The following is an 11,394-nucleotide window of genomic DNA, read 5'->3' as shown; positions in this document are numbered from 1 at the left end:
TATGTGGCATGTTTTTTAATCAGTTAAGCATTTGTACTTATGCTAGTATAAAGTTGTGCAGTATTTAAGTTGTGCTACTGTTTTGCAGCTGTACTGTGTGAGTACATGTGTGCAGCGCTGTGTGACATCCTTCACAGTCAAAGGGATCCACTGACTCTGTGTCTGACTCTCCAGCACTATGATAAAGAGCTTCTCTCTGCTGAGAACTCCAGACCACCTCACTCCTGTCTTACCTCCTTTTGTCTTTACTACTCTCAATGGCTTCCTCAAAAGCCTGAGGAGACATGGGTAAGGTTTACTGGATCATTTTTTCTGATTATATTTTTTGCATATTGAAAAGAACAGCCAGACAGCCATGTATATTGTAGTATATATTAAATAAGTTTTAAGGTAACATAACGATCACATTATGCCACATTAATAAAACTCTTCAGTGACAGCAAAATGTGTGGCACAATGTCCTAGGCAAGGGTTAAAATGTAAACGAGGTCATAAATATTAAACACCCACATCAAGTGAAACTCCACTTGGCTTTCAAAATGCTTATGATAAAATAAACAAGAACAAAATGAGGGGAAAAAAATTGAGAGAGAGCTGTTTTAATGAAATAAGTCTTGGTGAATAACAGTAAATTGTTTCGTAAAGATGTTTTTTACTTTTAATCAAGAAACAAAGTTTCTTTATCAGAAAATGCTGTTAATATTAGAAAAAAAACTTATAAAAGTTGAATTACAACATTTTCGAATTCTATTTGTAATTGCTGGAATTTTGCCATAAATTAAATTTTTCAATGGTACAAATTCAAGACTTATTTGTTGTATGCATGAATTCAAATTTTACATGTGGTAATTGTTTTCTAAACAGTTAAAAATTAAAGTAACATGTTCATTTTAATTAAAGCTTTAGCTTTTATATAATTGTTTTTACTGGTAACACATGTGAAACTTGGTAATGTGTTTCACATGTGCAAATGAAATTCCTTTGTGAAACTCATTGTAAATTGAAAGGCGGGATTAAAAAGTAGAAACTTGGATACCTAGTTGTCTGGCTAACTAACTTGATTATTTTGGCTAAGTGTATACATTTCAGCTTTGCATGTATGATTGGTTGCTTGGTAATAGGCATTACAGTTGATTGTCGACTTCGATCGAGTAAGTTAAGATTTCCTAATTTGACAAAGATTCTGTAAGATAAGATCAGTTTCCTGAGTAAAAATAAGATAGGAATTTGTGAAAAATCTTATCTTGACCTGTCATCTTAAGACAAAAAGATAGGATGTTTCTGTAATACAAGCCCCTGTCTTCTTGTCTGTTACAGTTGTCACATTGCATTGCTGCTGCTCCACCTGCTGTGTGCTTTCCTGCCTTCCTGAAGATGTGCTACAGTGAAGGACCTGATGCTTTCCTCCGGGACTCATTTAAGTCAGCCCTGGAGAGGTCTATGTCCACCCTACAGTTGTCCCAGTTCACTGGTGCTGTCACTCAAGTCCTGCTGTATCTCAAATCTTTTGTGGATGCTTTCAGCATGGTATGCTTCCTTCTCACGTAAATCTTTGCTGTTTTTAGGGTTGGGCTAAGTGTCTGCGGCTAAACTGAAGCTAGGAACTGAACTTTAGAATACTTTTTCAACTACAATCTTACCGGTTGATTTACAGGCTGATATTTAATAATACACTCAGCACTAAAGTTTTATGAAAGTAATGCTTATTTTCCAGTCTATAGCTGCTTTAGACATGGTAATAAAATGTACCTAAATGTATTACATATCTGTATATGTATATGTACAAAATTCTACAATTTTTTGCCACTAGCCTTGAGTTTAACTAGTGATTTGAAAAGATATCCAAAATATGGGCTTGTTTAAATATATTGTAGGTGATTTTTGATTGTCTTACACAGACCTGTATTTAATGGACTAAGGGAAAGAGGAAAGAAAACTTTTAACTTTAACGTGGGAGAGCATTATCTGTTAAACCTACCTGAATATTACATAGTAGATAAATACAGAGAGAGGTCGATGGAGATAACAAAGATCTTGGACCAGAGAGAGAGTCTCTCCACCTAATCCACTTCTCTCCTAGTTCCTTATACTCTCTTTGCCTCTCTAACCTCTGACCAAAACTCAGAATTCAGAGTACCTTCCCTCTATATGGTTGACCAGACTGTTATTTTTCTAAACCAAGAGGTTGCCAATGCAGTCCAATCAGAAGCGCCCATTTGTGGAAAATGCCCCTCTATGTGCTGTCTATGAAGTTTCTGAGCAGTGCATTTGGGGTATGTGTAGGTAGCTCCTGAAGAAGACATGGTAGATATCATTTTCATTCTGAAATATAACATTGGGTAATGTTAAAACCCCAATCCATTTAAGTTTCTTTTACTGACATGATACTAAATTACATATTTGTTTTATTTTGGTGTCATTTTCTAGCACTTTCTTTGCTACAGGTGCAAACATCAAACTGGTTATCAATTTCTTCAGCAGCTTTTGTATTTCACAACATTTCATTTTGTTATGGAAAGAATGGTGGTACATGCTATGGTTACTGTTTGAATTGGTAAAGTTATTTTTGTTACCTAATGTAAGTTATGTCTTCTGGTGTAGCTCCCCAAAGGCCAGGCAGCTGAGGTGGTGGGTTGTGTATTAGAGGTATTAGGTGCTGTACTCCACAACCTGCACAGCACAGCAGAGACTACACCTAACCAGTCTGAACCTCAGTCTGAACCTCAGGAACTTTCTCTAGAGATGGACTCTGCATGTGCCCAGGAAGTCAACAAAGAGCAGGTGGGTAGTTCACATAGCATGTTCATAGACCAAAAAAAAAACACATTTTAAAGCTAGGTAGTTTTTTTTTCCTTTGCACTGAAAAAAGTAGCATAGTAATGGGAGGAGTAAACAGTAGATTGTGGTGCCTGTATGCTGCTGCGAGTCACCCTGTTAAGCCAGAAATAATCATTTAAAAGTTTAAGGTGTCAAGTTGGATTTCACAGCACTTTGTCAGACCAAATCAGGTCAAGAGAAAATGGAGTAAGCTTTTACATACAAGCAGTATGCACTGATCAGGCATAACATTTATGACCATCTCCTTGTTTCTATGCTCATTGTTCATTTTATCAACTCCACTTATATAGGTGCAATTTGTAGTTCTACAATTACAGACTGTAGTCTATCTGTTTCTCTGCATACTTTGTTAGCCCCCTTTTACCCTGTTCTTCAGGGATCAGAACCCCCATGGACACCCCACTGCTGTGTCTGATCCACTTGTACCAGCATACAACATACACTAACACACCACCATCACATCAGTGTTACTGCAGTGCTTAGAATGATCCACCACCCAAATAGTACCTGCTCTGTGAGGATCCATGGGGGGCCTGACCACTGAAGAATATTTCATAAAGTTATGACTAATTGGTATAAAATGCTATATCATGTTTAGTAGCACCGTTATTAAGGAAATAAATTTTTAAAATGTGTTTTAATAAAGTTTGTTGTAGGTCAGCTGTTAAGCGATCTTGTCTTGTTACAAATTAGATTACAAAATTTTGGAATTAGACTTTGAAATTAAACAGTGTTTGTGTGAGCGTGTATTTTGGTACAAGACCATAAGTTTGGGAGCCACTGAAATAGGGCTTGCACCCTAAACTGTGTTTCTTTAACGATGATGTGTGAGCATTTGGTAAAACCTGGTTTACAGCAGTTGAAGTGCATAACACTGACCGCTTTGATCTCTGCCCCTCTCCTTTACTTTATGCTTCATTTTTGCTAATTTCCAAGTTCAGTCCAGATACCTGAATTGGTTAATCTGAATCTGTTTTCTGCTGTTTTTCAGGTTTTGCTTTTTGTGTTCAATTCAGTGTTTACGCACCCAGTTCTACAGCAGTGGTTTCTGGCAGTGGAGCTAGATGTGGTGCCGCACCACTCTTTGGAGGTGGACAGGGTAAGGCAACTGTGTGTCCAACTGACGCAGGGTGTCCTCAATCTACTGCTGTCCTTTGCTGAGACCGTCAAAGCCCTCAATGCTCTGGAACTCATCAGCCCTTACCTCTCAGCAGCACATCAAGCAATGCTCAAAGAGCTGCAACACAGTGGCAGGTACGTTCTCATAGCACTCAATTGTCAAGATAGTTTCTCTTGATTAGCCCTGGGTAATAAATCTGGGTATATAATAGCAGTAGATTAGAAGAATCATGTGTGCATTGTAAGGGCTGCCAGAAGTAGACAGTGAATGTGAGGAAGTAATTTGAGTTGTTCCTCAGAGGAAAGAAGATAAAACTGTTGAGACAGGTCCTCATGGCATCAAACATCTCAGGTGCTGTATTTGAGCTAGAACTTGTCTGAACCCGACGGGACCCAGCTGTTTATGTTGAATCTGGTAAGGTTTGAAAGTTTCTCAAAAATTTATCAGGGTTGGACTAGGTTCAAATTGCATGCTCTGCTAAGGCAGAATTATGTTGATCCTCGGTCAGGTTTGGCCTTAAAAATTGGGTCAAACTTGAACAGAATTTTCTCAGGCTACATTTGTTACAGCCCAAAATTTTAGACCCAATTCACACTCTAGTTTAACCACAGGATGGTTATTTTTTATGTTTGGTCTGCTTTTCTGCCCGCTCCCATGCTCAACACTGAAAATCAGCTTTTGGACCAAAAAGAAGAACCTCTGTTTTGTCTGAGTGAACAGAAGAAAGTTGCCCAACACCCATGTCTTTAACACAGTCCTTAATCTGTTGGAAGTTCAAGTTCTTGGTCAGAGAATAGTGTTAGGACCGGCCGATTTTGGTCCGTTTATGGAGAGGAACCAGAGAGCGGATCACCTGTCCTATAGAATCTCTCAGTCTCAGCGAGCGCGCTCGGTGCAGGAAGACAGAACCACTCTTATAAGAGATATAAGAGATAATTTACAATTTTCAGTAGTGCTGTCTTTGTGCTATGATAAGGCCTAAATCCAGACTGAAATTTTTCATGGATGTGAATCCTATGCAAATAGGAGCCAAGTTGTTGTGCCACAGCTTTTCCAAAATTTTTGATATAAAGAAAAGATTTGAGAGGTATATAATTTGATAGCTTGCAGGGATCAAAATTAGGTTTCTTAATCAGAGATGAGTTTTTGGTATATAGCCAAGGCTAAGAGTGAGGTTTATTATTGACAGAAGAGGCTTGGGCATTTCTGGCAAAATTTCTTTTGAGTACACTTTGTAGGAACTGGATCTAATATGCAAGAAGGAGATTCTGAGGAGGAAACAAATTTAACATGCTTTGTAAACTTGCTACATTTGTTGAAGTAAGGTAAACAATTCTAGCATCTCTAGAGTAGTTACAGTGTACTTCAGAGCTGGATTAGCTTTGTAAGGCAGCAGGTTTCTAGCGGTTAACTGTGCATTTTGATTTTTTTTTTGCATTGGATGTTCTTCAACTTCATTATTGAAGAAATTCATAAAATCATTGCTGCTGTCGGATAATTATTATTTTCAGTCTAAGAGGAGAGAAGTTGTGTGCTGTAGTAAGTGCCTGTATTTATTCTATAAGGCTGTTCTTCCAGGTGGAGTGGAATACTTCTAGCTAAGTTGGGTGCCATTTTCGTTCTAATCTATATGGTCTGTTTTAAAGCTCAAGTGTGATCATGGTACCTAATTTTGCCTAATTTTTTTAATGGAGTTTGAACTCCATTAAATGTTCTCCTTAGTTATTTCTGACTGCTGTAGACTAATATCAGTAGTACCTACATGAAAGACTATCCTTGCATACATATGGCTAGCTAGCAGCTTCAAGTTCCCTGTCACACACCTGGCTCACGGTATACAGCTAATTGATAGAATCACGTACAGAGCTCTTTCAGCAGGTGTCACAGAGAGTTTCTCACTGACTGAGATAAAGCTGTTGGACACGTGAATGGGAGAGGAGTGGTGCTCACATGGGAAACCTTTAGCATTAGCTAAAGTAGTATGCTGCCGAGATGCCACATATTCTGCTGCTGGAGTCAAGGGCAAGATAACTTTCCCTGAGGCACCTGAAGCTTTTAACAATTTGAGCCCTGCTAACTAGTCTGGTTAATTCTAATTTCCGGTTGCACATCTCTAACTAAATAATCTTCTCCATCAAGCACAAAGTAACTTAGACTTCTCACAAATGAAGCTAGTAACGCTGCTGTCATTAGTGACCTTTGCTACAGGTCACTTTGTTAAATTTCTGCTAGATCTGCGCTGGTCAATTGTAGGTACTATTATTGTGGAAAGGATGTGTCCAGCAGACTGTATCCCTGTGTACAAAGCGAGGTCTAAAAGGACATAGTTTGACGAGTTTGGCATGCAAGAGCTGAGAAAGCCTTGACAGAGCCCTGACAACACTTGAGTACCCTTTGATCTTTAGGATGAATTGTAACATTGATTGCGAGTCTGACCTCATAAATTCTCTAAATAAATTCCAAAATCTTATGGAAAACCCTTCCAGAAGAGTGGGGGCTTGTTATGGTGTACAGGTTCAAGTTCAGGTGCCTACACAGAGTTCCTCGCTACATGTCCGTAAGTTGTCACATTGTCAATTTAAGCTAGAACATGTCGAATCCATGCCTAATACATGCTATAAAGAGACAGATTTGCTGTGTGCCATAATAGCCATATTTTTTAATGATTTTAAAAAACCTGGCTTTCCTGCTGCTATTGGTGAGGTTTGTCTTAGCTGGCCTGAGCAGGGTTCTGTCACCTGATCTGTATTACATGGTTTGGACAAGGGATGTGGGTACTAGAGTCCTCAGTTAACTGTTCAAATAATTTGTGTACTCTTTGTTCAACCCATGTCTATTTTGAATTAAAAATCAGGTAACAGAAAATGTTTACGTTTTAGTCCCTGAAAACAGACGCAATGGTTTCATGGAAAATGTACAGCTAAGTCATGAATTCTTAGTTTTTTTCATTTTCCATTTCCTATTTTCTGTTCTTTACGATAAAATGTGAAATACAATATATATATATATGTGTGTGTGTGTGTGTGTGTGTGTGTGTGTGTGTGTGTAATTTTTTTTTTCTTTTTTTATATAACTAGTTTTATTGACACATGCAAAAGTAACCAGCAGTGGGAGATATGAGGATTTAAACAAGGAAACACATGAAAATGTCAGACCTAATAGTAAATGATTGTGAACCGTAACAGGAGATGATAAATGTTAAACATTTGAAATGTTTCATAATAATTATACACCCACTTTTCTACCAGTCTGACTGAAATGAGTATACCGACATAAAAGTAAAAAGAATTAGACTTAGAATCAGTTTCGAAAATCCCAGCGTAGCATATTTTAATAGACCTATGCAGTAGTAAATAGATGGTCCATTTATACCACCCTTAGTCAAAAAATAAAAATACAAAAATCGGCGCAACACAAACTAACATGCCACTACAACTTTAGCGTCACTGCATCAGGGGCCCTGTTACAGAAACGTCCTATCTTTTTGCCTCAATTTAAGGTCTGACTGGTCAAGATAAGATTTTTCACACATTCGTATTGCAGAAGCAAATCTAAATTTAGGAATCTCATGTGGCATCTTATCTCAAGTTAGGAAATCTTAACCTACTTGTTCAAACCAACAGTCTTGTTACCTAGCAACTGACCATATGTGCACAACTGAAACATAAAACACAATCAAAATAATCAAGTTAGTGAGACAGCTAGCTACCCTTACTAATGTAAAGGTTAAACAAAAGTAAAGTGCGAAAAACTTGAAGTTAAGCATATTGTGACAGTGCTTTCTGCTGTTTATTGGAGTGTTGCTGCTCTTCTTTTTTTTTTTTCCTCATTTGTTTCACAAATGTTTTCGCTGACCATACAGTTATTACTTTTAATGAACAGCAAAATCCTTTTAAAATATGAACTGTTGTTCTGTAATAGCTTATGTCCTAAAGTCAGTCCTAACTGAAGTTGCCATGGTAACTAAACGGATAAGATTTCAAAGTTATGAAGTCTCTGTTATACTATCCCTAGTGCAGTACTCTAGGACTGCTTTTCTACTAACTGCTCTAGTTGACATTAGCTAGGTCCAGAAACAATGAATATATATTTCTCTGGTATATAAACCCAATTACAGAAGAAATAGCTGAAGTGCAAATAAAAACAGAAAGCAGTGGTTTGTAAACTGTATTTTGCAAGTATTTACCTGGAAACAGTGCAAAGAAAAGAGTAATATTGTAACCCATCAACTTTTTTGTTGATTTTTGTAATTATATGCTAATTCTGAATTTTATGCCTGCAGCACATCTCAAAAAAGCTGGAATAGGAGCAAGTTTGTGGAATGTTCAAACACACCTTTTTCAGAACTTTCCACTGCATTTCCAAAACATTTTTAAAAGATGAAGGAAATCTGTGAAAATCTGTGTTTAAAGGGCAAGGCTAAAAACTAATATTGAATGCCCGTGGGCTTCAGTGCCATAGACAGCACTGCATTAAAAATTGATCAAGCTAATCTGGGATGGACTGATGCGAAGTGGAAATGTGTGCTGTGGTCTGATGGGTCTACCTTTCAAATTGTTTTTGGAAACACATTTTGGAGCATCATATACTACCATCTAGCATCTTTTTAGGGATGTGCCTGCTTGTTTTGCAGTACAATACCAAGCCGCATTCTGTACATGTTAAGATGCAGATGCTAGACTGGCATGCCTGTCCTCTTTCTTAACTACTGTCCTCAGTTGCCAAAAGATTACTGAGCCTTTTTAAAAGGAAAAAAGCGATGTAACACAGCAACATCATCCACTGAGGAGAAAAGACCTTGTGTGGAAGATGGTAGGTCTTCAGGAGCATCCAAATACCGTATCTGTTGGTGTTATCTGTCATTTACTCTATAGATGGTCAAATATTATAATTAGTCACAGAGCACTTCGCTAATTTTGGCTGGACTCTTAGTTTCAGTGAAGGGAAACATTAATTCCACAGCATACAGTGAAATTAAAAAAAAAATTGTGCATACAATTTTGTGGTAACAGTTTGTAGAAGGCCCTTTCCTGTTTCAGCTTGACAGTGGTCCTATAAACAAAGCACGGTTTATAAAGTAATTGCCCCCCTTAAATGCATGTGTTAGTCATAAGCAGTCCTTAGTACCACAAACCCGCTGTTGGATGACTATATTTGTTTGGCACACCATTCTCAACCCCTCAGTGACAGTGTGTATAGAAATGCCCAAATGCTGTTACACCTAAAGCGCTTGTGGCAGCACAACACCCACAAGCATGATACCAACATACTGATATCAATGCTGTGCTAAGAATAAGAGTAAAAAAGCACAGCTTTTAAAATAAATAAATGCCAATAGGACATGCAGAGTTTGTGTTTGTGGCTACTTGACTTACCTCTGAGTCACTGGTTGTAATCCTTAATAAAACTTGTTCTCTCTCACTAGGTGCCTTAATGAGGAATCCCAGTCTGTTAAAGCCTTCCTGGCACTGTATGACTACATGGAGCCATCCAGTGTGAACGAGGTCTTGTCTGCTCTGCTGCTGCTGCCCCAGAGCAGCCTACTGGCTGATGGTGATAAGCTCAGTTTGTATGGCCATGCTGTGCTTAAGGTTCTCACAAAGAGCTCAGCTCCACCAGGAAAAATCAACACCCTATATCTGTCTTCAGAAAACCTGCGCAGCCTAGCTACTTTGTACACCTCCTGCCACAGTGCTCAACTAGAAAATGTTCTGCTCCAGGTTGGTGTAGCAAATCTTGGTCTTGGAAGCACTGCTGCCCTTGCAATGTTATAGTGGTTGTCTTGTAGTGTTTCTAACCTTGAAATTATCTTAAGTTAGGGCTGCTGTGTGGCATAGAAATTCTAATTGTTTCTAAAGACAGTAATAAATGATAATGCTAAATGTTTTCCCTTAGGTGCTGCAGAGAGAGCCTTGGAATGCTAAACTTGTCCCAACTGATGTTCTTCTCCACTGCCTTCAGCAGTGCTCTAACTTGGACCTGGCAGCACTGCTGGTACAGAACTGCTCCACTCACTGCTTGAGCTTCGAGCTTTGGTGCCTGGAACAGTCTGACCTTGCAGACATCACAGCTAAAAACAACAGCTTTCTCTGCCTGCTGACGAGCTACATTCGACAAGCTGTCACTCTAGATCCCTGCAGACCTAAAGACAGTCAGTATAAAGAGACAAACCGCAGACCTGAATATTGTTTTTGGAAAAATGTGCTTGCAGGACTTATGAAGTTTTTTCTTCAGTATATTGGTGAGGGTATTAATAATATTTGTTCCTGTTACAGTTCAAAACACAGTCCTGCAGATGTTGACCAAAACTTTCCTGACTGAGTTATTGAGCTCAGCACTACAAATGGAAGCTGGTGTGTCTCTGGACCAGCGTATGGAGATCCTGTCCAGCCTTATCCAGCTAGGTGATATGGCTCCTGAACTCTACCAGCTCATTAGTGACTTACCTGCCAACCTTAAGAAGCCAGAGAACTATGAAAGGTAACCTTGTTTTTAAGCAAGGGTATGCTCTACACTTTTTGTTTCTATCTAGTAGAAGTTATGGGGCTGTGAACATATTTTCGATGTGTGCCTTATTTATGGGCTGGAAAATGAGCTGATGATGAAAGAACTATTTTCTCAATTTTCTTAAATTCCAGATTTAAAATATACGCTATATGGCCAAAAGTTTGTGAAGTCATTGTCACAGCTATATGAGCTTGTTGGACATCCCATTCCAAAACCACTGGTGTTAATGTAGAGTTGGGCCCAGGTTTGCGGCTAAAGCACCATCCACTTTTGGGTTTGTCTGTATCAATTTGTGTTCATCCAGTCAAAAGAGCATTTGTGAGGTCAGGCAATGATGTTGAATGAGAAAGCCTGGCTCATAGTCAACATTCCAGAGTGTCTAGCCCAAACTTTGAAAAACTGCCACGGTAACACTACACACTTCAGTGTATAACGGCTCTACTCTACAAGTTTGAGTGGTCTGCCACTTTGTGGCTGAGCTGTTGTTGCTCCTAGATGTTTCCTTTTCATAATAATAGCACTTACGATTGACCAGGGCAGATGTAGAAGGGCAAGTATTTCACTAGTTGTTGAACAAAACGTGTCAATTGTAAATATTCTCATGAATGCAAAATGTACTGATAATGTCAGATTTGATTAATTTCAAATTATTCTAGTCAAATTAGTCTATTATTATTACAGAGGCTCCAAGTACAGTTTGTTTCGTCAGTGATGGTTTTATGTGTGGTGGTTGGTCTTGATTCAGGTGGCAGCTAGCAGACTCCATCACTGAGAAGTTGGCCAACACACCAGAGGAATTGCACTGGAGAGAATCTTTGCTCACTGCTGCTTTGCACTGGCTATCAACAACCTACAAAGAGCAGAAGACTCCACAGTTTACAAAAGAGGAGGTCATGCTAAAGAGACTGAAAACATTACTGGTGTGTAGA

General features: G+C 38.6%; 1 protein-coding gene across 2 annotated transcripts in view; it reads left to right on the top strand.

Moving 5' to 3' along the window:
* The window catches only part of urb1 (URB1 ribosome biogenesis homolog), a 44,218-nt gene that overhangs the window by 18,140 nt on the left and 14,684 nt on the right, over positions 1 to 11,394 (top strand). For both annotated transcript variants that reach the window (XM_037531007.1, XM_037531006.1), the window contains exons 19-26: positions 89 to 288; positions 1,318 to 1,527; positions 2,602 to 2,781; positions 3,830 to 4,092; positions 9,384 to 9,678; positions 9,854 to 10,109; positions 10,234 to 10,438; positions 11,211 to 11,385. In XM_037531007.1, coding sequence (XP_037386904.1) covers positions 89 to 288; positions 1,318 to 1,527; positions 2,602 to 2,781; positions 3,830 to 4,092; positions 9,384 to 9,678; positions 9,854 to 10,109; positions 10,234 to 10,438; positions 11,211 to 11,385 — 1,784 coding nt within the window. The remainder of the gene's footprint in view (positions 1 to 88; positions 289 to 1,317; positions 1,528 to 2,601; positions 2,782 to 3,829; positions 4,093 to 9,383; positions 9,679 to 9,853; positions 10,110 to 10,233; positions 10,439 to 11,210; positions 11,386 to 11,394) is intronic.

The sequence above is a fragment of the Pygocentrus nattereri genome, chromosome 19, assembly GCF_015220715.1.
Source record: "Pygocentrus nattereri isolate fPygNat1 chromosome 19, fPygNat1.pri, whole genome shotgun sequence".
Classification (NCBI taxonomy): domain Eukaryota; kingdom Metazoa; phylum Chordata; class Actinopteri; order Characiformes; family Serrasalmidae; genus Pygocentrus; species Pygocentrus nattereri.
This window is presented reverse-complemented; position numbering and strand designations above follow the sequence as displayed.